The sequence below is a fragment of the Balaenoptera acutorostrata genome, chromosome 8 (assembly GCF_949987535.1).
Source record: "Balaenoptera acutorostrata chromosome 8, mBalAcu1.1, whole genome shotgun sequence".
NCBI classification, from domain to species: domain Eukaryota; kingdom Metazoa; phylum Chordata; class Mammalia; order Artiodactyla; family Balaenopteridae; genus Balaenoptera; species Balaenoptera acutorostrata.
Window position 1 is genome coordinate 58,569,589 of NC_080071.1, and position 27,315 is coordinate 58,596,903.

The window sequence follows — 27,315 nt, forward strand, 5'->3', positions numbered from 1 at the left end:
TGGTTCTGAGATGACTTTAACTTAACCATTCCCTGGAGAGCAAAAAATATGGGTGCCCTGCAGCTTCTAGGACACTGGATTCCAGAAAGGGCCAAAGAAATGTAAACCAGGGGAGGGGACACAGAAGCCGGAGTGACCATGAGAGGCAGGGAGGGGCTCAAGGTCTCTGAAGTGGATGCCGTTCCAGATGGCTGACTGTCCACACGGCCTGCTCGCCCCTCAAGATTCTGAGCTTTTAAATAAAAGCAACCACCGTACTTGCCTGTCAGTACTCTGTTTATCCAAGACAGGAAACGAGGCTTAATTAAAGAAGGTGAAAAACACACTTGTAGTCATGTCATCTTTCACTATATCCTTTTGTAATCCTGTGTTATGTTATAATTACTATAAAATAACAATAAAAATTAAATCAATAATGGTTCCTCTTTTATAAAAGGTAGGCAGGAGGCTCTGACTTCCCATCCTCACCTCCACAGCCCCTTCCCACTTCCCAGAGAACCACAGTTGAGACTTCTGGTCTACCAGGAGACCCTGTAACCTTGCATACCTGACACTGAATTCTGTGCCCAGCTCCTCAGTGGAAAGCAGACCATTTAACCTCCCTTCGCCTCTATCTCTCCATCTGTAAAAGGTCTGAAAAAATGCAGGCCACCTGCTTTCTTCACAGGAGAGTGGCGAGAATTAATGATATTAGGTTAATGCTGTCAGCTTCCTGAAGGGCTCAGGGAATTTGGAATGAGAGACCCTGTATGGATATCAGATATGATTCCCTAATCAAAGGACTTTGGGCTGTCCATATATCTTTAGAACCAGGGGCACTGGAACACCAGCTTTTCTATTTGTTATTTGAAATGGTACCCAAAAGAGAAGAGGACAAGACATGACTGAAGGATATGACTGAGACAACCCTTCTGGTGACCATCCATTCAACATCTGTCCGAGGGGAGGTGATTACGGGCCTCAGATTGCCAAGTCCATTATCATTAGCACATTATTTGGTGCTGAACGCATTGAAAGGACAGGTCAGGCCACAAATGTCTTTGTTAAATGCAGAGCAACACCCACCCTCCTCCTGCCCACTCCAGGCCTGTGTAAAGTGAGCCGTGGGGTGCCTTTCTCCCCTCCCCACTACGCTGCCTGCACTACCACCCCACCCCTGGCCCCCACCCCTGATTTAAGAGTTCACAAACTGCTCCTGCCAGTTTAAGCAACAAATGTTCCAAGAGGTAACAGGGCCATGGTAATTAATTTTGCTCCTTGACTGGAAGGTGAAAAGCTTTTTATTATGTAAATTATAAATGTCCTGAAGGGAAACTTTATCTCCCTCTCACCAATGAGCCCATCAGGCTGCCTGAATCAGGATTTTTTTTTATGTTTATTAGTCTAGGGGGGCCAGTTAGGACGTTTCATATCTTCTAAGTGCTGACATTTATCTATTGCTTCCAAATAAGCTTAGTGGCAGGGAGCCACAGGCAGACCACTAAGTAGGGAGGGGTGGGGGGAGTCTGTCTACAGACAGGCAGAGCACAAAGGGAGCAACCTCTGGGCCTGAAAGGTGGGTGGGAGTCCACTGTTCCCCATGTTGAGGGCTTTTGTCTCTCTCTCGTGTTCCCCCTTCACCCCACCCTCCTCCCCTGTGATTCCTTCTCACCTGTCTCATCTCTGCCTTGGCTAATGATACCTTGGGGCTCTGGGCACAGCAAACCCTCCCTGGGGCTGAGGATGCTCTGCTCCTCCCTCCACAGCCATCAGCATTCCCAGCCATACTCTTTTGGCTCATTGTTGGGGGACCTCCTTGCTCTCAAAAGAACACTGGAGTTTTTTCTTCCCTCAGAGGGACAAGTTTATACGCTATGATGTTTGCATTTTATGTATCACCTTGACTGAGCCCCAGTGCCCAGATATGTGGGCAAATGTTATTCTGGATGTTTCTGTGTTTTTGGATGAGATTAAAATTTAAATTGGTGGGCTCTGAGTAAAGCAGATTTTTCTTCATAATGTCGGTGGGCCTCATCTAATCAGTAGAAGGCCGGAATAGAGCAGAAGACTGACCTCTCCTAAGCAAGAGGGGATTCTGCAGCAGATAACTTTGGACTTGAATTGCAACATCCACTCTTCCCTGGGTCTCCAGCCTGCTGACTCACCCTACAGGTTCAGGGCTTGCAGCCTACATAATCGCAGAAGCCAATTCCTTAAAATCTTTCTCTATAGATATAGATATAGATATTGATATATCCTATTGGTTCTGTTTCTCTGGAGAATGCTGACTAATACATACGCCACTGAGAATATAGACGACAAACACCACTCTACTCCAAAAGGTTAGGGTATATGATAGTGACTGGGACCTAACAAACCTTGAGAAAGGGTAAGCTTTGGTGTTCTTATTTTACACAATAACATCTCTTTTTTTTTTTTTTTTCAACATCTTTATTGGAGTATAATTGCTTTACAATGGTGTGTTACCTTCTGCTTTATAAGAAAGTGAATCAGCTATACATATACATATATCCACATATCTCTTCCCTCTTGCATCTCCCTCCCTCCGACCCTCCCTATCCCACCCCTCTAGGTGGTCACAAAGCACCAAGCTGATCTCCCTGTGCTATGCGGCTGCTTCCCACTAGTTATTGGTTTTACATTTGGTAGTGTATATATGTCCACGCCACTCTCTCACTTTGTCCCAGCTTACCCTTCCCCCTCCGCATGTCCTCAAATAGTGGAGGGGGAAGGGTAATCCTACTAGAGGATTCTCTTGTAGGTCTGTGTCTTTATTCCCATCCTGCCCCTAGGTTCTTCATGACCATTTTTTTTTTTTTTAGATTCCATACATATGTGTTAGCATATGGTATTTGTTTTTCTCTTTCTGACTTACTTCACTCTGTATGACAGACTCTAGGTCCATCCACCTCACTACAGATAACTCAATTTCATTTCTTTTTATGGCTGAGTAATATTCCATTGTATATATGTGCCACATCTTCTTTATCCATTCATCTGTCGATGGACACTTAGGTTGCTTCCATATCCTGGCTATTGTAAATAGAGCTGCAATGAACACTGTGGTATGTGACTCTTTTTGAATTATGGTTTTCTCAGGGTATATGCCCAGTAGTGGGACTGCTGGGTCGTATGGTAGTTCTATTTTTAGTTTTTTAAGGAACCTCCATACTGTTCTCCATAGTGGCTGTATCAATTTACATTCCCACCAACAGTGCAAGAGGGTTCCCTTTTCTCCACACCCTCTCCAGCATTTATTGTTTGTAGATTTTTTGATGATAGCCATTCTGACTGATGTGAGATGGTATCTCCTTGTAGTTTTGATTTGCATTTCTCTAATGATTAATGATGTTGAGCATTCTTTCGTGTTGCACAATAACATCTCTTGATCTGTAGCTGAGCTGTTCGGTAACACGTCCTAGGCTTCAGAATAGAGCAGAAAGCTGAAGGAAAAGAAGCAGGGAGAGGTAAGATGAGTGTTTTCTAACCAGCCCAGATTTGAGGGCAGGCTCTGCATCCTCTGTTTAAAAAGTAATAAATCATAGCCAGGACGTGGAAGCAACCTAAATGTCCATCAACAGAGGAAAGGATAAAGGAGATGTGGTACATATATATACAATGGAATATTACTCAGCCATAAAAAGGAACAAAATTGTGCCATTTGCAGAGACATGGATGGACCTAGAGACTGTCATACAGAGTGAAGTAAGCCAGAAAGAGAAAAACAGATATTGTATAATATCGCTTATATGTGGAATCTAGAAAATTGATACAAATGAACTTATTTGCAAAGCAGAAATAGAGACACCGATGCAGAGAACAAACGTATGGATACCAAGGGGGGAAGGATGGTGGGATGAATTGGGAGATTGGGATTGACTTGTATACACTATTATGTATAAGACAGATAACTAATGAGAACCTACTGTATAGCACAGAAACCTCTACTCAGTGCTCTGTGGTGACCTAAATGGGAAGGAAATCCAAAAAAGAGGGGATATATGGATATGTATAGCTGATTCACTTTGCTGTACAGCAGAAACTAACACAACATTGTAAAGCAACTGTACTCCAATAAAAATTAGTTTAAAAAAAGTAATAAATCTAGCTCATTGATGGACAGATGGCACAATTTCATAAGAAGCTTATAGGGAGAATTTCATCCTCCAATACTACAAAGCCCTGGGTACATGGTGGGGGTGAAACAGTGCCTTGTTTTCCTGGAACTTATAATCTAGTGAAGGATTCAGGTATTAAACAGATAAAGTCACATGTAAATGCATGTCATGATACCTGCTGAATCCCATTAGAGGAAATAAACCTGTTTTGTTATAGATTGAAAGGTTAGGAAAGGCATCTCTGACGAGACAACAGTTTAGAGAAACTGAAAAACAAATAGGAGTTGCCCAAGTTGGGGGAGAGCACTTCAAGTGAGGCAGTAGCAGATGTGGAGCTTTTAGGCAGCAAAGGTCTTGATGAAAAGCAAAGGGGAGGGGGCCTGGAGTGAGGAGGGGTAGGCCCAGCCATGCACACAGGAGCCTGTCTGCCCTGCAGAGGAAGCTGTGTCTTCTCCAAGTACAGTGAGAAGCTAGTGAAGTATTTTAAGCAGAGGAGTGACATTATCCTAATTTATATTTGTAAAAATTATTTTGGCTGGGGCTTCCCTGGTGGCGCAGTGGTTGAGAATCTGCCTGCCAATGCAGGGGACACGGGTTCGAGCCCTGGTCTGGGAAGATCCCACATGCCGCGGAGCAGCTGGGCCCGTGAGCCACAATTACTGAGCCTGCGCGTCTGGAGCCTGTGCTCCGCAACAAGAGAGGCCGCGATAGTGAGAGGCCCGCGCACCGTGATGAAGAGTGGCCCCCGCTTGCCACAACTAGAGAAAGCCCTCGCACAGAAACGAAGACCCAACACAGCCATAAATAAATTAATTAATTAAATTAAATTTTAAAAAAAATTATTTTGGCTACCTCTGTGTGGAAAATGGATTGGAGAATACATATGGCAAGACCAACATGATGGGCATTCTCTTTTTACTCTCCTCGCCAACTGGACGAGGAAAAACCTGTATTGACTATTCTTCCCTTGGCTTGTTACCTTTCAAGTGGAGAGATTCTTGCTTACCTGGGGATTGGAATATATAATTGAAAAATGGAGCAATGAGAGAGAGAGAAAGAGAAAACCCATCTGGGGTTAAATATCCAGAGGGTTTTTTTTTTTTGACGTGGGTGAGGGAGGGGTTGGAGGGAAGGAGTTGTAGTAAATAAGAAGCTTATTTGAGGCGTCCTTCTTTTTCTGGGAGAAACTTTCAAGCATAGAAAACCAGGGGGAATGGAAAGGGAAATTTAATCTATTACTATGGATTATGATGAGATCTTTCTATATCTATCAAGAAAAGTAAGTTAAGGATAGGAGTCCTTTATTAATTACTGTTGGTTGTTAGATGGTGCTTCCTTGGATCTTCCACTGCTCCATGACTGGAGTATGTAGGTGTTTACAAAAGGGTTTCACTTTACAAAAGGGATGCTCAAGCACCCAAAAGACAAGAGCAATGGGCTTGGCCGTGATAGAGCAGGGCCTCGGGACCTTCCTGAGGTGGTGGAGACATAAACAGAAGAGCGAGCAGAGCTGACACTGCCCCCAAATATCTCTCTCCTCTTCTTCCCTTCTTCCACAGTAAAAACATTTAATCTCAGCATTTAGACACCCAGAGCACAGACTGTAATTCCCAGCCTCTTTTGGAGTTGAATATGAGTGACCTTGTGGTCACATTATGGCTAATGGGATGAGTGCAATTTCCAGAACATGCCCCCAGAAGAAACTGTTGTCCCCTCTCCCAGCCCCTTTTCTCTGTTTCCAGGCGCTGGACCGTGGTGTGCGGTAAGGCATCTTGGATGACAGGGTAAAGGCAGCATACCGGGGGCGGTGGAGCTCCAGATGGAAGGCGCCTGGGGCTCTGACACCTTACAGTCCCCACACCCCACCAGGTCAGGATGGCTAACGCCTGGACTCGTATGTAAGGAAGAAATGACTTCTAGCTTATTTAAGCCATTATTTTAAACCATATCCTAACTAATACAAGGTGTTTCCTAGAGGGCCTCCAGTGCTCTCCAAAATTTCCCTCTCTTTCCCACTAGAAATGTGGAGGTAAAAAAACAAGGGTAGAATCTTCCCACTACCCTGTTCATAGACTGGGGGACTCAGGAATCTCATGACTGTACCCTGAAGTTTAGATAAGCAGGGATTTACAAACTGAATCCATGTTGTTCTGTAACCACTTCCTTAGCTGTGGTTAATTAAAAATTTAAACACACAACTGAAAAAAATTTTTTCCCAGTATTTCTTTAAAAAAAAACAGTTTCAACACTTAGAGTGGTAGAAAGTTCCAGTCAGGCTTTGGAAATCTCTGCAAAAGACATTCCCACATAGTCGAAACTGTGAAATCCATCATATAGAACATGAAATCTGAGTAAAAGACTCTAGTTTTACTACCAGCCCCACAAGTGACATCACAGGCAGGCTGCCTGAGCACTTTAATGCTCTGTACCTCTATTTCACACTTCAGAAAGAGCAGCTCTCCTGAAGAAATATCGTGAGGATTAGCATCATAGAGACTCAGGGTGAAAGAGGACATCCCTGGGCACCTGGTCAAAATACCCATCCAATGCCTGTTTCCCTGTCATTACTTCCTTGATAAGAAGACTGCCATCCATTCTGCTCACAGTCTATGTTTCCAGGTGATAAAGACCTCACTATTATTCAACTTCGTATAGTTGAATCATAAAGCAGTGAACATTTGCTGAAAACACCACTTACAGGAATTCCCTGGTGGTCCAGTGGTTAGGACTCGGTGCTTTCACTGCCAGGGCCTAGGTTCAATCCCTGGTCAGGGAACTAAGATCTCGCAAGCCGCGCAGCATGGCCAAAAATAAAAATAAAAAATAAAACACCACTTTTACTTTGTTACACTGCTTTTTTGTAGAGACGACACAAAAAGGAAAAAGCAGGGAGGACAGGTTCTGAAGTCAGACGGATCTGGCCTTAAACTTAGGTCCACCATTTATGTGACCTGGGGCAAATCACTTAATGCCTTTAAGCTTTAGCTTCCTAAGTTATTGTAATACATATTTTAGGGACCACAAATGGTGAAATATAAAGTGATACATAATTCCTGTACATAGCAATTACTTAATAATTACGTGGTTGTTGTTTTGCTGTTATTATTTTTATCATTATCAGTCTTGTAGTCATTCTAGGAACGGTCCCAGCTTTGCCACTCCCCAACTGTGTGACCTTGGGTAAGGTTCTTAATTTTTTCAGTGCCTCCATTTCCTCATCTGTAAATGAGGAGTGATAGTAATACACCACAAGTTTGCTGTGAGGGTTAAGTGTGTAAAAGAATACAAAGCGCTTTGAACAGATCTTTAGTAATTGTAAGCATTATATAACATAAATGTCAGCTTCTGTAATTATTAAGGAGTAAAACTCTTAACTGTATGGTAAAATGAAAAGATCGTGAATAGGGATATTTCGGAACAGTGCCTAAAAGAAAAACCTCTTAGGGGACTTCCCTGGTGGCGCAGTGGATAAGACTCCGAGCTCCCAATGCAGGGGGCCTGGGTTCGATCCCTGATCAGGGAACTAGATCCCACGTGCATGCCGCAACTAAGGAGCCCACCTGCCACAACTAAGGAGCCCACATGCTGCAACTAAGGAGCCAGTGAGCCACAACTAAGACCTGGTGCAACCAAGTAAATAAATAAATAAAATATTTTTTTAAAAAAAGAAAAACCTCTTATACTTGTCCTTTATAGTAAATTTGCTTCTCTAAATATGCTTTTCATTTTGATAATATTAAGTGTTCTCAACGTGAAGCAGTAAGTAGTACAGGGAATAGGAGACAATCTGGGGTTTAAAGCGGGCAGATGGAAGTCTAATATGTTTAAAGTTTTCAGAAATATTTTAAATAAAATGACAGAAAATTTACATTTGGGACCCTTCACTTATCTTATTCCCAGCGCTAGCTGAGCTGAAAAACTCAGGAGAAAGCACGGTTGATGGAGCATGGGAGTAGCCTGGCTTCTTCTGGGCTGGGCCAGGTCTTTCCACCAACCAGCTGGCTGACTTACAGTGTGTCACTCAACATCTCTGAGCCTCCATTTCCTTATGCAAAATGAGAGGCTTAATTAGAAGAGCTCTAAGATGCTTGCAATTTCTCACAGTCTAAGATCCCATGTGAACCTGGTCAGATACACATTAGCAGGCAAGCAGCCCTGCCTGGTTTTAGGGATAACTTTCCTAGATGCCTTATTCCGTGTTCTACTAAGTAATCTCAACATGTTAGAGTGGGTGTTTTTGTTTTGTTTTTTTGTTTTTTGTAGAGACCTACAAATGAAATGGTATTGTATCAGTCACAGTAGGTTAGGTTAGGTTATGCTGCATGGCTTTCAATGACTCAGTTTTGTTTTTACTAATGCTACATGTCCTTCAAGGGTCAGCTGTTGCACTGCTCTACGTCTTCATTCCAGGACCTAGGCTGAAGGAGCAGTCTCTATCTGGGTGTTGCTGTTCTTCTGGCAAAGGGAAAAGAGACATTTCAAACAACCAGTTGGCTCTTAAAATTGCTGCATGTAAGTTATATACATCACTTTTGCCTATATTTTATTGGCCAAAGCAAATCACATGGTTTCTCCTGAACTCAGCAAAGAGGGGATGAATAATCAATCCACCCATGGGAAAAAACACAGTGGGGGAAGAAAATAGAATATTTGGTGAACACTAGTACAATCTACTACAGATGTCAATGGAGAAGGAAGGAAGGAAGGAAGAAGAACTCTCTCTTTGTTGAGGGGAAACATCCGTACAGGAGTGTTTGGAACCCAAGATCATAAATGTAAGAACACTTCTAGGAAAACTACTAGCAGAGGAAACAGTTTCTTTTTGCTACTTTGTGAGAAAATAAATGCCAAACAAATAAAGGGGGAAAAACAAGGAAAGGGGTGCTGTTAGGGATGGGGAGAGAGAAGAGGAGCTGGGGAAACCCAGCCTTGGAGAGATGACACCATTTTCTGCAGCTCCAGGCAGCTCCAGCTAATGACTGTGTGCAAGCAGAATGTGAATGCTAAGGGTGCCAGCAAGTACATAAAAGGCAGAGGAAGAAGGATCAACATGTTTTGCTGCCATTTCCAGGAAAGGGATGGTGTCCCCAGCAGCCTCCCACAGTAGATGACCAGAAAAAAAAGCAAACACAAATAACAACTCATTGAAAATCCGAGTCATGACTACTGTGTTTCACAGCACATCCTCCCTCAAATCCTGGCTGCAAACCAGCCCAGCCACTTAAAGCAGCGCTGGCAGCTTGCTCTCTCTTGGCACCGGGTATTCATGGCAGCTGGATGGCTTGTAGTCAGTGCAGTTTTGCAGCTGGTGGTGGTAGCAGTTGGCAAAAACTAACTGTCCAGATGGGCATTAAATTTTCTTTAATGTTTATAATATGTCAAAAGAGAATAATCCTATGTCAAAGTGGCTTAGAAGAACTTTTACTCAGGAGCTTACAGAAATTCCTTTTTTTTTTTTTTTTTTTAATTGATTAATTAATTTATTTATTTATTTATTTTTGGCCGTGTTGGGTCTTCGTTTCTGTGCGAGGGCTTTCTCTAGTTGCAGCAAGTGGGGGCCACTCTTCATCGCGGTGCGCGGGCCTCTCACTGTCGCGGCCTCTCTTGTTGCGGAGCACAGGCTCCAGATGCGCAGGCTCAGTAGTTGTGGCTCACGGGCCTAGTTGCCCCGCGGCATGTGGGATCTTCCCAGACCAGGGCTCGAACCCGTGTCCCCTGCATTGGTAGGCAGATTCTCAACCACTGCGCCACCAGGGAAGCCCCAGAAATTCCTTTTTGACAAGATGGAGGTTGCTTTATCTCAACTACATATGTGAGTCTTATTCCCTTAAATTAGGTCGAGGCGCTCCTCCGCAATGGAATCTCCTTTAGTTAAAAGGGCCTGGAGAGTCTCCAACCTATTCTCTTTCTCAGGTTCTCCACAATTTGTTGATCATTAGCCAACATTTAGCAGTATGGTCACAGGATTTGAACTGAGGACCCAAAAGGAAAATAATGTTTGATTCTGGAATTGTTATGTTCCTCAGAGGGACCAGTACCATTCAGGTAATGTTATAAAATTAGGAGTAAAGTAATAACCGTGTTGTATAGAAAAAAGAGCACTGGGCAAAACATCTTCAGACACATAAAACAGTCAAGGAATTAATATCTGAAATATATATTTTAAAATCACTATAAATCTATGAGAAAAACAAACCAACAACAACCTATTTTAAAAATGTGCTTACTGTACAGTATGCAACTCATAGAAGAGATTATGATGGTTTGTATTGAGCACATTATGAAATGGTGATCAGCCTCATTAGTTTAGTGATCAGGGACAAGCAAGATACCATTCTCACCAAACGTACTGAGGACAAACTAAAGATTGTTTACAAGAAACGTCGTGAGCTTGTGAGGAAACAAGTGCCCTCGAACTTCATGCACTGCTGGGGGGTACAGCCAAGTAGACAAAGCAGTGTGACCACTTTGGAGGATAACTTCTCAGTATCTATAAAATGTAAATGCAAACGTCCTATGTCCCAGCAAATCCTTCCTCACATCTATCTCCTTCTCCCACCCTCATGCAAGAACATTCACAAGTGTGCACAGGAAGTCTATGCATTGATATTCATTACAGCAGTGTAACTCAAAGGATGGTCCTTGGACCACCAGCATCAGAATTCCCTGAGAATGTTTACATTAGCATTTCTAATCGTTGGTAGAAATGGGACCATTATTCCATCCCAGAACTACTGAATGAGAGTATGTGTGGGTAAGGCCAGGAGTCTATTTTAACAAGCCCCTCTGGTGATTCTGACGCTAACTAAACTTTGAGCAGCACTGTGTCATAACATTGTTTGTAATGGAGGAAAAATGAAACAATCTAAGTGCCCATGATACACTTATTTATATTTTAGGAAATTAGCCAGCAGTTTAAAAGAAGAGGGAGAAATGTGCTGATCTAGAAAAATATCCGAGACAGATTATATTGTAGAACCGATGTAAAGTATAATAGTAGTTATGTTTTTTAAAAGTTACAGAACAATATCATATATCTCTATACACACATTTCTACATATATGTGTACGTTGTATGTATATGTGTAAACATTCAGCAAAACGTCTGGAGGATACATATCAATTGATAACAGTGGTTATTCTGGAAAGGATTTGGGATTAGAACAGCAGTCAAGAGAGACTGTAGCTTTTGGGGAACTACACTCGATATCTTGTAATAACCTATAATGGAAAAGAATCTAAAAAAGAATATATACATACATGTATGTATGTATAACTGAATCACTTTGCTGTATACCTGAAACTAACACATTACAACATTGTAAATCAACTATATTTCAATAAAAATCTTTTTAAAAAAAGAAAGACTGTAGCTTTTCATTTGTCATTTCATATTTTGGCAAGAGCTTATATGTGTACTATTTGTAAAACTGTATTTTTACCTGGAGATCCGGGTTCTAGACCCAACCTGGGCACCATCCAGCTGCGTCACCTTGAGCACATGCCAGCTTCCCTAGACTTCAGCTTCCTAACCTGCCAAACCAGGAATTAGACCAGTCAAGCCCAGAGTCATTTTACCCAGCTTTATCTTGCTACAATTTTTGCCAGAGTTGCCTGAGTATGAAAATTAGGTTGTGTAATAAATCTGACCAAAGAAATAAAGAGAAACATGTATATCTATCTATGCCCCTTGAGGAACTCGTTAATAATTACTTCCACATGTCATCTTAAGACAAATGACTTACATGAGATTTCCTGTGTTTAAATATCACTGTGGCTACATGAAGCTTTTTATATTTAAAGTTAAAGTTTAGAGACCTGATAAAACAAATTGCTCCTCAAACTTTTTCCAAGGGCTTGAATTTAAGTGAATCTTTAGGACCCTGGTTCCAATAGCATCATGTATGAAAATAAATAATGACTGCCCTGTCCTAGCAGAACACATTGGCTCAGACAATAATCACGCATGTGGTGAGCATGTAATTACTTTAGAACACATAGATGGTGTTAGATTGAAGAGCTGCAGTGATAGTATCATGTTTTCATTCTAACAGAAAAACTAGAGATTTGTTTTCTCTCTTCAATTTTATATATCATCTTAAAAAATTAAGAAAGAGAAGCAGCTTGTATCATGTATGAATCTAGATTGGTTTTGACTAAGCTATAAAGAAATCTGAATAAACCAGAATTCCCATGGGGACAGATATAAGAACCTTGATTAAATAAGAATTAAAAAGAAAATAATATTTATACTAAAAAGCAAAGAGTAAGGCAAAAACGCTAAGTACAAAGTTCAGTCAACCCTGCCCCATAAGAGAAAGTCCTGCTTTCCTGATCAAATGCAGTATTTAAACACAGCAGTGAACCAGAAGGAGTCTTACAGACCATTAACCACCCCATTATTTTATAACCAATTAATGATAAATTTGAGACTAGAATCCAGCCTTCCTGTCTTTTAGGCCAGGGCTTCTTTCTGAGTGTTAATAGGGCAAACACAAATGCCTTTAGCACCTTGAATACGAGTGGATGAGTCAGCCCAATTTTATAAAGAAATTATTTGTGAAAATAGAGTTAAACGCTTTTCATCATATATCTTTAAAGTGAATTTAAAGAAGATTTATGGGGGAAGCCTTTTATAAATGTAAATACAGTATACCTTTTAGTAGAGTTTAGTAATTCTGGATATGGAGTCATTTCTACTCCTCTTTTTAAAAAAAGAATGAAATTATAACGGTGTGTCGGTTATTTTCTATGTGCCACCCCAGATCCATTCTCCAACTTTCCCGGCCCTGCTCTGGCTCCTGGAAGCTGACCTCCGCATTGGGCTCCTTGCCTCCAGCCTTCTGCTGAGTTTGTCCAGTGGGAAATAAGGCAGAGATTAGTATTTGGAGGAGACAGTGAGGTTAGGGCATTATCCCTGTGCACCCCAGTGCCCATTCCTGTGCTGTCTCCTCACGGCCTTGCTGGCAGTGGCTAGCTGGCAATCCCCCTCCCAAGGCTCCGAGCTCTCTCTGGTCACAGTGGTCCCTGAGTCCCTCACCACCTTTTACGAGTGTCCTTGACCTAGCCCTACACCTCTGTAACTAGTCCCTTCACGAAACCCTTATTTGGTTAGTCCCATAAGTGTACCATCAATTTCCTGCCAGGACCCTAACTGCTTACTACACAGAGTAATCAAAAGCCTATAGGTTATCTGTGAATACTGGTATAAAGCCAGCAACTGGTAAATGACGTCCCAAGCCATCCCTGAATAAATCCCGGCCAGGACCAGATCTAGTCCTGCACAACTGAAGTCTGCACGCTCCACCCTCCTGTTAGGAGAGGCCGCCTGCCGTAGACCTGAGCATCGTGCGAGTTCTCACTCGGTGGGCTGAGAGTGCAAGGCCCAGGCTGCTCTCCACCCAGGTAGTTGGATGAGACGATGTCTCTTTCCAAGACAAAGAGCAGTCTTGCTTACCACTTGCTATAAATAAAGCAGTAGGTTCCCAAGCTCAGTGTTCCTTGGCTGGACACAAACCCACTGGGCATTGAGCAGCCACCCGGCCCATCTATAATGCCCTCGTGGGTCTCCAGGAACAAAGGGAACTGACACAAACATGATATCCCTACTGCTGGTTGTGCTGAGTCTGACCTGGGACCCACGTGTCTTCTTCATCCATGACATAGAACAGGCTAATTTATGAGCTTGTAAGTGGGGTAAAATCCCAGACTCTGGCATCTTCAGCCTCTGACTCTAGCCACTCTGGCCTCTTCCTTCGCCAGGCACACAGCTGAGTCCTGTCTTTAGGATCCTGCACTTTCTCTTCCCTTCAGGTGGAATGCTCAGTCCCAAGGTCTTCACATAGCCGATTCCAGCTGTTCTCAAGCCTCAGATCCCTGTGTGTCATCTCCTCAGAGAGGCCTTCCGTCACCGTCCCAATCAAGAGTCACTCTCTCCCATCACGCATTTTAGTTTCTTCTTAACATTTTTTACTCTCATATTATCTCTCAGTTGTTTGTGTAATGCTTCTTTCCCCCACTAAAATGTAAGCTCCAGGAGAAGTGGAGTCTTTGGGGTCTTGTTCTCTGTCTCCCTAGAACTTAGAATAGTTCCTGCCCAGTGAAGTAGCACAATGGATATTTGATGAATAAATGAATAACCAAATGAATGAATGAGTTTTTACAACGCTACCTTTTATTGTGTGATATTATATACTCATTGAATTTCAGGTACCTCGTCTGTATAATAAAAGTAAGAAAATAATCTGCCTTGTGGCAGATATGTATTATATTATATTGTATTATATTATATTATAATTGTATTTGCATATAATTATAAATTTCATCTTATATGCTATATATAACAATAAAATAACACAATATTCTGAAAACTGTAAAGTACAATATCATTCCTGTAAAATGCAAGGTTCAGTTTTAATATAAAAGTACACATTTGAGGTCAATGTTAATATTTTCTGCTTTGTAATAATATCATTTACAGAGGCCACATAATAGTCACTAGATGCATGTTCGATGCATGCTTAATTCGTTCCACTCAAAAAAGGGCTGTTAGAAAGTGAAGGAGTGAGAGGTATTTTTCAACACATCTAGTCCTAAGTAATAACACATCAGCGTCTTCCAACCAAAAAGCACTGCTAAGAGCCTATCCAGTTCTACGTCAGCACAGTTATGGAGACCTCATGCAGAGATGACAACACTCCAGTGATTTCCAGGGCTTCACCCTCACTAATTAGGTGGATTCCACCAACCCTACAGGAGAACCAGGCTCATTGCTGGGTGCTCCAGCTGGGGTTTGGAATGTTCACACTCTCCTCTCCCCCAGCATGACTTGCCGTTTGTATTGAGTTTCGCAGAGCCTCCTGCGAGGTCCCTGATTTGCATCCTTATGCTACAAAATAAGTCTGATACAATATTACAAGGCAGTGGGGGGACAGGAGGCTCCTTGCTTTACCTATTTTTAGGTAGCACCCTCCAACTGAAGATTCACTGGAGATCTTTATAGAAGAAATAATGGTGCCTTCCTCACCTCATTCCAGCTCCCTCCTCGCCTTTCCCCAGCCCTCCACTTGTCCTCTTCTGTTCCCTGTCTGCTGTCAGTGATCTTATTCAGGGATGGGGCAACCTGTGGATTTGAACAGAGAGACCACTCCATAGGAAAGAACCTCATGCGATGCTGAGAAGTAATTAGAAAAATCTCAAAATTTCTGACACCAGTGACTTCGTGAATACAAGGTATTATGGCCAGACTGGAGAAAATCTCTTCGAAAATTTGGAGTAAATTATGTCTAAGAGAATTCCCTCATGTGTGAAATGGCAAGGTTGGAGTATTTATTTAACACACACTGCCAGAGTACACACTGTGTGCCAGGCAATGTCCAATAGGATCGCCACTACTAAAACACTGCTAAACATTACTTCGTTTAACCCTCACAAAAACCCTTTGAGGCAAGCACTCTTATTATCCCCATTCTACAGATGAAAAAGGTGAGTAAACTGCCCAAAGTCATGCAGATGACAAAGCAGCAGACCCGGGTTCTGATCCCAGGCAGCCTGGCCTTAGAGGCCATGTCTCAGCCATGCTGCCATGATGGCACTTAGATTCTCACCAAAGTCTCGTACTGTGCTAATGCTCATGATTCTATTCTCTCAGGGCCTAGTTTCCAACACATTCTAACATGTCTAATATTCATACGATAGATGGATTATTTGGCCAGAATTTCTATCTTATAAGCCATCTCATACAGGAGAGGGATTCTACTGTCATTCGGTATTCAGAGGTATTGAAAGCTACTTCTTTCTAGGGCCCAGAGAAGCCAGCCTGCCCTTTATTTTACTGGAGTAGAACTTACTATGGATGCCTTAAAGAAAATGTCCTCAGTGGACCCAGGCATGTGAAACCTGGAATCTAGATGTGCCTTCTGTTGTGACAGCTCTGACCTGGATACACCATCCCTGTGACACTCTCTCGTGTCATCTAAGTATCTTGTGTCATCTCAGACCATCTAAGTGGGTGGTCTGAGGCCCAACAATATGCCTCAGTGTCCTTCATGGTTAAACAGCCCACACCGAGAACCTGAATACATCTAGGTCTTCTTTCTCCTGTCTCAACACCCAGATCAGCAAGATTCAGTCCCACAATACTCAACAGCAAAAAGCAGTGAATAGTAACATGAGTGATGAATAGGCAGAGCACAGAGGATTTTTAGGGCAGTGAAATGACTCTGAATAATATGTATAATACCATAAAGGTGGATACATGACATCACATACTTGTCCAAACCCATAGGATATACAGGACCAAGAGTAAACCCTAATGTAGAGTATGGACGCTGGGTGATAGGGTCGTGTCCACGGGGGTTTACTGACTGTCACAAAGGTACCCCTCTGGTGTGGGATGTCCAGAGTCAGGGAGGCTGTGGGTCTGCTGGGGCAGGGGGTATATGGGAACTCTGTGCTTTCCACTCAATTTGGCCGTGAACCTAAAACTTTTCTTAAAAAATAAAATCTATAATAACATGAGTTTTTACTTCAGTCTCTTGAAAAGGAGACAAAAAGGAAATCCCACCCTGGACCTGCACCCATGTGGCACCTCTTTTCTGTCTTCCCTGAGACTTCAGCTGCTGCGGTTATCCCGCCTCGCCCTTGGGCCTCTTCCTCATTCTCTATCCCTCCCCATTTGCTTCTCTTTCTGCTTACAGGTCCACACACATAAGCACACGTACACCACACACATGCATGCACACACACACACAGCAGCCGAACTTTTCTCATGTAAGTTAAGTTAGCTTCCCTCTCTGCCTTTCTCCTCCTGCCCTTAGCCCCGTCACTCACCTGCCAGGGCCTACATGGAACCCTCCATACATTGTCCAGTACCTGGAAATGCTGTTAACACAATAAGGTAGTACTATAAGTACAAACTTAAAATTTTAAATTGCATGCAATACAAAATTACGTGATTTTGAAACAGCACAATTTTAACAATATTAAGAGCTTTATGCATGAATTTTGAAATGTGTATCTCCCACAAATAAACATTTGTACAGATGACGTAACTTAAAGCTGACAAGCTGAATAAACCGTAAACTGAATTTAGCCGTTGCCGTGGCCTTACCACATTAGCCTGTGAACAGAAACCCCCATCATAGTTCGCTTGTCACAAACTATGGCCTTGAACTCAGGCAGATTAGAACTCCATAAGGACTTCAGGGTGTATCTTTTGATTAAATGAGAAGGAGTGTTGTTATACTTTAATAATTTTGTTCCTGCCATATAATTTAGGTAAATATGTAGATAATCACAACGTACTAAACTGTAGGTTTAATAGGGAATTCAATATTTCATTTTCTGCATAAAGTGTTAAGCATTTTCCAAAGAAAGATAATGTATTCATATATAAAACAGTGCTTTTTCAGCATATGTGGCCCTGAACTTAAGCGTTGACTTGATGGTTAATGATGCATCTGCTAAGTGTGCAGATTGTAAAGAAAGTACTTTCTATTGTTCAATAATATGCCCTATTTCATTGCTCTATTATTGAATAAAAATCCCTAAAGAATTTTCACTTCCAGCAATGGTTTCTGACTTTCTTTTGGTGTCTAGACAATAATGATTTACTGAAATGTGTGGGGAGCAACATAAGAAAAGGCCTTAAAATATTTAATATTTGTAGTTATTGGAGTAGGGGGAGGGGAGAAAAGACAAAGCAATATTACAGGTTGCTACTAAGTTTCCAGGTCAAAACAGTTTTGATATAAATATTGAAAAATTTTAATGATCCAAAACCTCAATGTAAAATAGAAGGGATGAGTGATGTAAGAGTTTGTCCCTCCAAAAAGAGAAGGTCGGAATGGTTGGACACGGTGAGCACTCTCACGGCGGCCAGAAAATGCTCAGAAGTGTTCTCCCAGCTCTTTCACACACCCCCAAACTCTTTGAGCAAGTCTACGGTGGTCCTGCACTCAAGGGACGGACACTGCTCAGTGGCCATATGTGTGCAATTCCCTTCCTGACTTCCAAGACTTTTAATGGATGGAGAGTTCTCCACCATGCCTTTTGCTTTCTACTTGTACATCTGTGAGCGCTCATGGTCTCCTGCTCTGCTGTTATCTTCTGTTTGCTTCTATAGATCGACTTTTCATCCTTTCCCACCTGTGCCCCAGGAGGCTGAACTTCATCAATCTTCCAGTTGAATTTAGCCAGGCACAGCCTCCAGAAGGAAACTGAAGGCAGGAGGAGAATGAGATTTGGGTATCTTCCCCCACCCCCAGCTCTTGCTGGCAGAGTTGCAATGGGTTGGCTTCCATCAACCCCTCTAATGAAGGCTTTCCTTCCTCTCAGACATGCATGTCCTGTTATGACGACCACTCCAACCTCTTGCATCTTCAGGTCTAGAGTGGTAATGGCTCCTTTCTTTTGCCAGCCCGGGGCATTGCATCATCTCCAGTCATTTACCTAAGCCTTGGCTATACCTGTGTAAATGTCCTCTTTATTAAACTCTTCTCAATTACCCAATTTGATTGAGTCATCTATTTCCTGCCAGGAGCATGATTTCACCCTCAAACCAGGAATGACCTATTAGCCCTTCTCCACCTACCCCAATCCTTCCCATCCTTTAACGCCCAGCTCCCATTTTAGTTCAAATCTCACCTCCTTACTTGTGCATTCTACATTGATATCTTTCATCTGAGGTGCTTTGGACTTATCATCTACAGCACGCAATGTGTCCCCTGTTTCAGTCTCTTTTTTATCTCCTCAGCTTCGCCAGTACAGTTGATAATGTTCTTGGCTTATATCCTTACAACTCAGTACTGTGTTGGCTGAGTATTAAGTACTCAATAAAAGTCTTTCTTGGGCTGTAGAGGTCGTTCCCTCGTTTAAAGGACTGCATGTTCATCCGAAATCTTCAGAGCATGTCACAGGTTCATAGATGGAGTAAGAAGGAACTAGGGAGATAATTTGGCCCAATCTCCCCATTGTGGTGATGTGAAAACTGAGGCTCGGAGAGGTGACCTAACAGTCCAACATCTCAGAATCGGGAGGTGGCAAAGCTGGAGGGGGGCCCAAAGCAAGAATTTTTCTATCATTCTTTGCCACTCTGATACTAGTTTTAGTGTCTCTGTGTCTTACTACTAAAAAATTCACCTCTTCATACCTGGATCCTTAGTATATTCCTTCCCTTTCAAAGACAGCATATATTTGTTTCTCCTAGTGAAATACCATTTCCTGAGTCCCCCAGAGCTGTTATCTATTCATGCATTATCCCTGCACCTACCACTTTAAAAATTCACCACCCAGACAAAGGCCGGATTCTATTCTTCCCTGCATATCTGGGAAGGGGAGAATAGAGAGCCCTTTGGCTGTTTACTTCAATATTCTCAGATAAATTCAGGCTAGCACAAAGAGGATTCTGGCCATTGTCTGCAGCTTCACTCACAGCTACATGCTGAATAGGAAAGGGATCAACTACCCACATTTAAAATATTCATAATTACACACTCTGTCCTCCAAGGGGCATCTGCCTGCCGGCGGACGCACACACACGGAGAACTGCACAGGGCCGGGAGCTCTTACTCTGCCACGGAATCCAGCCCCTTTAGAGGCGGAATGCTGGCGTTCTGAATATTCAGACCAAGTGCAAGCTGGCAGCGCTTCCTCTCAATCCTCTGATTGCCATGTGCTGGGGATCCTGGACATGCTGGGGGGGCGAATTTACTCCCCGCTCTGATGGAGAATGGGAGGCATGTGCATCAGCCACCTGACGTTTAACTTGACTCGAATGGCAAGACTAGCACTTTATTACACCATTCCGTTTAGTCACTCAAGTCAACTTCAGCACAACAGAGAAGATGAGGACGACGGGCGGTGGCCCATGGCGTGACCCGGAACATCCCAGCGTGGGTCTCAGACAATGGGTGTGCCACTTTTCCCGTGTTAGACGTATCATTTAGTGCAACACTTTTATTACGTTAAAGGAGGTTCCACATAAAAATGTCAGCAGCGTCCAGTTGACTCATGGAATTGAGAACTGTGCATTAGCTCCCGATTTAAATTGATTTTGCTTCTTGAACCATGAAAAATCGTTCTTTGAACAAGAATTCATGATAAATACACATGTGTAAAAGGCCTTTAATCATAATTATTTTAAATACATAAAACACGATTTAAGCTTCTCAGCATCATTAATTTCTTATGGTATAAAAGAGCAAAAACAACCGGTAAATGAGAAAAGTATAAGTCATAATTTAAATGTGTTATGCATGGTCATTTAGCTCATTAAATGAAAAGATTCTTTGTAAACTCTGGGCCATAGAACATTTCTGTGTTACCCAATGATGGAAGCAATGTTACAAATTTTTTTTGCAGAGAACAAATTTTTTTTATCATTTAGGTCTTAAAAGAATATCACCAACAATTAAAACAGCAGAATTAGGATAATGAAATCATCTTGCAACGCCTTGGATGCCCTCTTTTGGAGCACTTAGCTCTTGTTTTCCCTGCAGAGGACTAAAGAGCAGGGGTCACATTCTCACGGTGTGGCACATAGTAAGGGCTTAGTAAATAGCAACTGGACGGACTCTGTGCTGGGCAGGATGCTCTATATCTATACAAGGGTACCCAAATCTTCCCCACGACCTCAGGATCTGAATCATGGTAGGGTTTAATCTTCCATTCTCTGCAGCACATGTGTCTTCCCAAGGCTTCCAATACACCTGCCACTTCTGGTCATCTGATCTGATTAGCATGTCTTCATTAATATGGTGGGCCACTACGATGTTCTTCAGGACATCCAGATGAGCCAGGTCCCCTCAGACTGTATTGTGACAGAGGGTGGGATTGTGACAGAGGGCGGGACAGTTAACACAGCCCTGAGGTAAGACCTTAAATGTACACTGTTGTCTGTTGCACCTGAGTGTAAACTGCTTCTGCTCCCACTTCCTGACAAAGACGGGACAGAACACACGTGCCAGGCCTGTGGCTGCACACCCCGTAGTGATAACCGCCGTGTCAACCTGCTAGGTAAAAGACTAACCTGGCTCAGTAACTGCAATCGGGGCTACGACCTGGCTGAGTTTGGAGAAGTCCACTGTCATCCTCTAAGATCTGTTTGGTTTTTGAAGGGGCCAGAAACGGATTCATTTAACGGGGGGATGTGATTCACTACCCCTGAGTCCTTTAGGTCTTAAGGATGGCACTAATTCCTGCCATTTTCCTTAGATACAATGTTGTTTTTTGTTTATTATTTGGTTGTGATGGGGGCAGGGGGAGTTTCAAACGCTTCCACTTGACTTCCCCACTACGATAGCTCTTAACACTCAAGCCCACTACTCAACGTAGGGGTTTCGCTAACTACCAAGTATGAATATTCCAATTATGCATTTGAGGACCAGAAAATGACTACTGGGTGGTGAGTTCACGGACCCAGTAGAACCATCATGAGCTGGGCCTAAGCCAAGATACCATTTTATTACCAGTCCTCAAGGGCCCCCCAGTCTAACCAGGGGCCCAGATAACAATTTCACTCCCCAAGAATCAGTGCTACTGTGGGCCCTGCATCCAGCAGCACTCACAAATGTCTGAGTACTACCCAGTCCCCAGTGTATAGTTACCCGAGTAAATGGTCATAGGTCCCTTTGGGAAAAATATGGATAAGCCACTGTATTGTATATACTGCCATGTATACCTGTCACAGTGATGTGGGCCGTTCCCCCTAGAGACCTGGCCTTTCCTTCTAGGTCTGAGAACTGGCTAAAGTCCAGACACCGGTTTGGGATTGTGACTTTTTTTTTTGCAGGGGAGGAGAGGCCTGCTTTTAGCCTCCTTGATCTCTTTCTCATTGTACAGACTGAGAGATTCCCTTGCTGAGATTCCCGTGCTGTGTTTTATTAACCATCTCTGTGGCCCTATGCGTGTCACATCACTCTGACTACTACCGTGACCCTGCCGCTCATTATGATAAATGCATCACACCTTGCTTCTGATGTTTAAAACCACCACCTGGCCTCTACTATTTTGGGATCCCATCATCCTCGTGGCAGTGAGGGAGCCCAGTTCTCTAATAGCATGTTCCTGGCTTACAGAGGACAACATTGCACTTCTTAGTGTTGCTGGTCCCTCTCTGACCAATGAATTCCTTATTACTTTGGTTGGTGGAATGGCCTCTGGGTTGTCCTTGGAATGTAGTCAGCTGGTGGCTTTTCCAGTCTTATACAACATACCTATTCTTGCATGTCCTCATGCCTGAGCCTTTTGGTCCTTCCACCATCTGTCCCACCAGTTCGGGCTTTTCTACATCACTTAGTGTGGGTCATAACCTTTTCCAGTCATCCAGGAGCCAGCTTAGCATTGTGTTATCTTGTGTAAATATAACCAGTGCCCATTTCAGAGGGTTACATTTTATAGATTAGGACAGTGCTTCATTATCAATATACTCTCCCTTACCCAACTTCACGTTCTGCCCTTATAAATCCAGCATCTTCAGGATCCAGTCCCATATATTTTCTCCCAGATTGTGTGGCCAACTCTTCCAGCTTTTTTGTTGTTTTGTCCCTTTCCTCCCTCTGCAGGCCCAGCAATTCCCTGGACAGGTTACGTTGGACTCGACTCTCTGTTTGCCTAGAGGCCAGAGGACTGGCGGGGGTAGATCCTGAAGGGTACATATTGTCTTGCAAAGCACAGGCCTCTGCAGTTTTCCATCCAGGAAGGGGCAATGCTAGCCTTTAATAGGGAGAAGTAGACCGCATTTGCCAACTGAGAGATTTCAAGGGAATGGGGGCAGGGTGTTAAGATTTTTTTAGAGCATCAATTCATATATCCCCTTTTTTAGACTCAGGGCTCAATTCTTTCACAAACAGGGCCCTAGTCTTGATATAACACACTTTCTGGAGCTGAAAATCCAACCTTCTCTGGGGCTCTGCTGGCCTTAAAATTATGGCTTAGAAATGACCCTCAGGTTCTTCTGTCCTTGATCATAGGAGATAAGAGTTTCTTTATATGTTCCCAAAGAGTTCCTCTGACATTCACAATACCTCTTACATTGGTGATTAATCATTCAAACCCTTCCACTGTCTTTATCCAATGCCTGGGATAGCTTTCAACAACAGCCATTCCGTTCCATCATCCTTACTACCTCCCTCAGAATCTCACAAACTCTGAGATATTTGAGTGCCTTCCCTCCTACCATTATTCTATCCCTGTTCACAATTGATAAAGCTGAAACAATTGCAATGCTCCACTTTGCACCAGCAATAGTTTCTCATTGCCAGCTGGCCAGAGAGTAAGGCAGCTCCAAAATCACATTTCATTGTCTGCTTTCTTAAACCACTCCTGACACCAACTGTCTTAGGTCCAATTCTCCAAGAAATAGATTCTAAGGTTGTGTTTCCTGTTGTGGAGAAAGTGTTTTGGAGCATGCTCTCAGGAATGACACCCAGAAGGGAGTAAAGAAAGTAAAATTAAGCAGAAGGAAGGGTTGAATGCAATGGTGCTGCAACAAAGAACTGAGCTGATCCCCTAGGGAGTTCTTGAGACAAAATGCCCCTTCAGAGTTGGCCCAGAACTGGTCTTTGTTTCCTTGCATTGACCAGTCATTTCCCTGGTAATGGATGTAAACTTGAGTGAGGTAATTCCATTGAGGCCAAGAGCAATTCCGGTAGGGACTTGGTTGCAAGCTCTCAGTAACCAACACTTCTCGGCACCATGGGAACTGAGTGACTTGATTTTGAACCAACCACAGAGTCCTTTATTTCCCCATTTTGAAGATCAGAAAACTGAGACAGAGAGTAAAATTAATTTTCCCATAGACACACAGCCCTAGGGCAAGTTTAAGTCCAAATATTTGAATGCAGGTGTATAGAGGTCTAAATCCTAAACCATAACTAAACCATAACTTCCACTAAACCATAAATAGTACAGCTATGTCTCTGATTGTTCTCCCACCAATTCTGGGGTAACTTCAGCTTTGCTCACATTCTTCCAAAGAGTTATCAAAGTCCCTGGTTGGGGGAAAGTGTGGAGGTGGTATCCAAACAGCACGCGCTAGTGGACACGTCTTGCTTTTCTGCTCCAGATAGCTGCGCTCATGTGTCTGGTCGCTGCCAATAACGATAGCACTGAGTAGAATCTCCCCATCCTCCATTTCTCCCCCTCTTCCCACAATCTACTTTAGAAAATAAAGAAAGGAACTGAAGAAGGAAAGGTGGGCAGGAAAGAAGGAAGAGAAAGCAAATGAAACTAATATGCCTTGAGAACCTAATATGTACCGGGCTCGGTACTAATTTCTTTAGTTTGTTTCCTGATTTGCCCCTCACAACAATCCAATGAAACAAGGATAGCTTCCAGTTTATAACGAAACCAAGGCTCAGAGTAGATTATTACAGTAGCAGTATCCCTTTTTAAGTGGCCATGACTCCTTGGAATCATGATATAACGTAGGAAATCCAGAAACTGATCTTGCCCAAAGAACCTTAGATTTTTAGGGCTATATCTGTCATGTAATGAGAGCAAGGGTACAGATGTCTGTCACCTAGCTCTAATGAGCATCTATTAACCAAAGCTTATATTTGTCACAAAACATTTCACAACATCCGTCTCGATTTTAACCATGCTCCTCTACTGTACTCGCATTGCCAGCCCCATCATCCTAACAGCCTAAGTCCTGTGACAGATGGCAGGGACACTACCTGTTATCCAATGACATATAATCCTGAGCACTGAAAGTTTCCCATGCAAGTATGGGATTTAATTAAACATCTTGGCCTCATGAGCATCACTTGGGTCTCTCTCTGTGTCCCTCTCTGTGTCTCACGTTACCAAAACTGCACACAACCCAAGAGTCAACTGGGCAAGGTAAGGTTGGGAAATAAAAACAAAATATTCTACCACTAAAGATGTTGTGGACACTCTTGTAGATACAGGGTGAACCCCACCCACTATTTGGTTCAGATATTAAGATATTATAATGCCACACACACACCAAAAGTAAATGAAAAAGATTACTCACTGTATTAGGGTTCTCCAGAGAAATAGAACCAATAGGATATATGTGTGTGTGTGTGTGTGTGTGTGTGTGTGTGTATGTGTGTGTGTGGAGAGAGAGAGAGACAGAGACAGAGAGAGAGATTTATTTTAAGGATCAGACAATTATGGAGACTGGAAAGTCCAAAATCTGCAAGGTAGGCTGGCAGCCTGGAAACCCAGGGAAGAGCTGATGCTACAGTTCAAGTCTGAAGGTGGGTCCTGGCAGAATTACCTCTTCTTCAAGAGAAGTCAGTCTTTTTCTGTTAAGACCTTCAACTGATTGGATGAGGCCCACCCACATTACAGAGGGTAATCTGCTTTATTCAAAGTCTACTGATTTAAATGTTAATCTCATTTTTAAAAATACCTTCACAGAAACATCTGTAATAATGTTTGCCAAAATATCTGGATACTGTGGCCTAGCTATGTTGACGCAAAAAATAAAATAAAATGACCATCATACTCACAAGATAAAGCTTTCTGGGGAGAGCAGGGTAACTCCAAAGCAGATCTGAAAATGGCTCAAGAGAATTTGGAAAAGGGACTGGCTTGGGGTTTTTATGGTGGTGAGTGGGTGAGGCCAGGGTGAGGGTTCCCACACAGGCAGGGGTTTGCATGTTTTGAACCTCCCTCCAGCACCAAAGCATCCAGACTTTCTTATCATGGATGTGTAGATGTGGGGTGCAAGTAGGGGAAGGAGGATTGAGGCTTAAAAGTTGTCAGCAACCACAGATCAAAAAATGGAGTCAGACTCTGTTGCAAAAGGGTATGCAGACTTTAGTCAGTTTAGTGGATATAAAAAAACATAATGATAGAACCAGTGAAGCAAGAAGAAGAAATATTAACAAAAGTAGGTATAAAGCCTATTGGATTAAAATTGCTGACACCTGAACTTAAACAGGAAGTCCATTTGAAGTCACCACCATGCACAGTGGACACTGACCCAGGACAGCACAGCCAGCAACTGGAATGTGGCCAGCGGGTGCATTTCTAGGTCTAGAGAGGAGCTAGGCCTTATCTCCTAACACATGAATAATTCTTTTTCTCTCCATATTGAGAGCACATTTGAAGAAATTACCACCTAGAAGCTGGTATGTTTCTAGGTGGGGAGGAATAGAAAATTGGGAACACAGTAGAAATGCATAAAAATAGAGACACTCTCCATCAAGTGGGATGACCCAGAAAGTTCCCATAGAGTCTAACTTTGCAGAGAACCTTTCTGCACTGCACGTTACTAACAGAAAAATACCAGTGTCAAAATTCAGTGCCCTCCATTCTGAGTGTCTAAGGGCACCTGAGAGCACTTTAGGCCCCTTTAAGCCATCATGAGACTTTAATTCCTCCTTCCAGGGAGCCAGGAGGATGGTGAACTCAACAAGCTTATAAATTAAGTCCTGAGTGTTATTTTCCCAGCAAAGCAAGTTCAGAATGTACCATATAATTCTACAGGCTTGACATATCTCCATTAAAGGGGATGCCCACTGAGTGTGGGAGTACAAAAAAGAAATTACAGATTTTCTAATAAATGCCTCAAACTGCCAAGAAAATCTGGTTCTCAGGATATTTTTTTTCCTTTGTGGCTGAAAGTAAACATGTTCATTGCTTTATAGTTTCCTGAAATGATGACATTCTAGTGTAATTGCAAATTCCTGTGAGAGGCAAACAATTTCTACCAACTCCAGTGATCTATGAAGTGCATTTATAATGGCTAAAGAAACCTCTATCACTGGACATACGTATCAAGTGATCATCACGAGGACTGTTTTTTTTACCAAGAAGGAGCACTTGCTCAAGTACTTTTCCATCAGATTACAACTGAAACCTTCGCTCAGTCTTAAAAGGCACCTCTCCAAGTTCATGAGTGCAAAGATTGACTGCAAAACAAAGATTTCACACAGCACTGCTTTCCTTAATTTAAGTAAAGAGAAAGCCAACTGAAATATCTCCTGCTATTTTCAAGTCATAGTTACAAAGAGAGTGAATTTTTTTGTAAGTTGGCTACATCATCTGAGCAAAAGACTTTATTAATGTCCGTTCAAGTAAAATTTCAAGACTAGAACTAGAAAGCTGAAGCGAAACATATTCTAGAAGGGTTATTTGGTATGCCAAGGAATCTAAACTTCTCAAATTTACTGGAAAATATAAGTGTTCTTGCCAATTATCTAGGCCTGGTGTAATCATTT

At 42.6% G+C, this 27,315-nt stretch overlaps 1 protein-coding gene across 5 annotated transcripts in view; it reads right to left on the minus strand.

The window, feature by feature from the left end:
* The window catches only part of FTCDNL1 (formiminotransferase cyclodeaminase N-terminal like), a 214,554-nt gene that overhangs the window by 82,239 nt on the left and 105,000 nt on the right, over positions 1-27,315 (minus strand). Inside the window, exon 6 of one of the 5 annotated variants that reach the window (XM_057551895.1) lies at positions 16,949-16,999. The exons of 3 other annotated variants lie outside the window; for them this stretch is intronic. In XM_057551895.1, the coding sequence (XP_057407878.1) occupies positions 16,959-16,999 (41 nt within the window). In that variant the 3' untranslated portion in view covers positions 16,949-16,958. Of the gene's footprint in view, positions 1-16,948; positions 17,000-20,304; positions 20,928-27,315 lie in introns of those variants that run through there. One more of the 5 variants, XM_057551896.1, reaches the window with a different exon arrangement.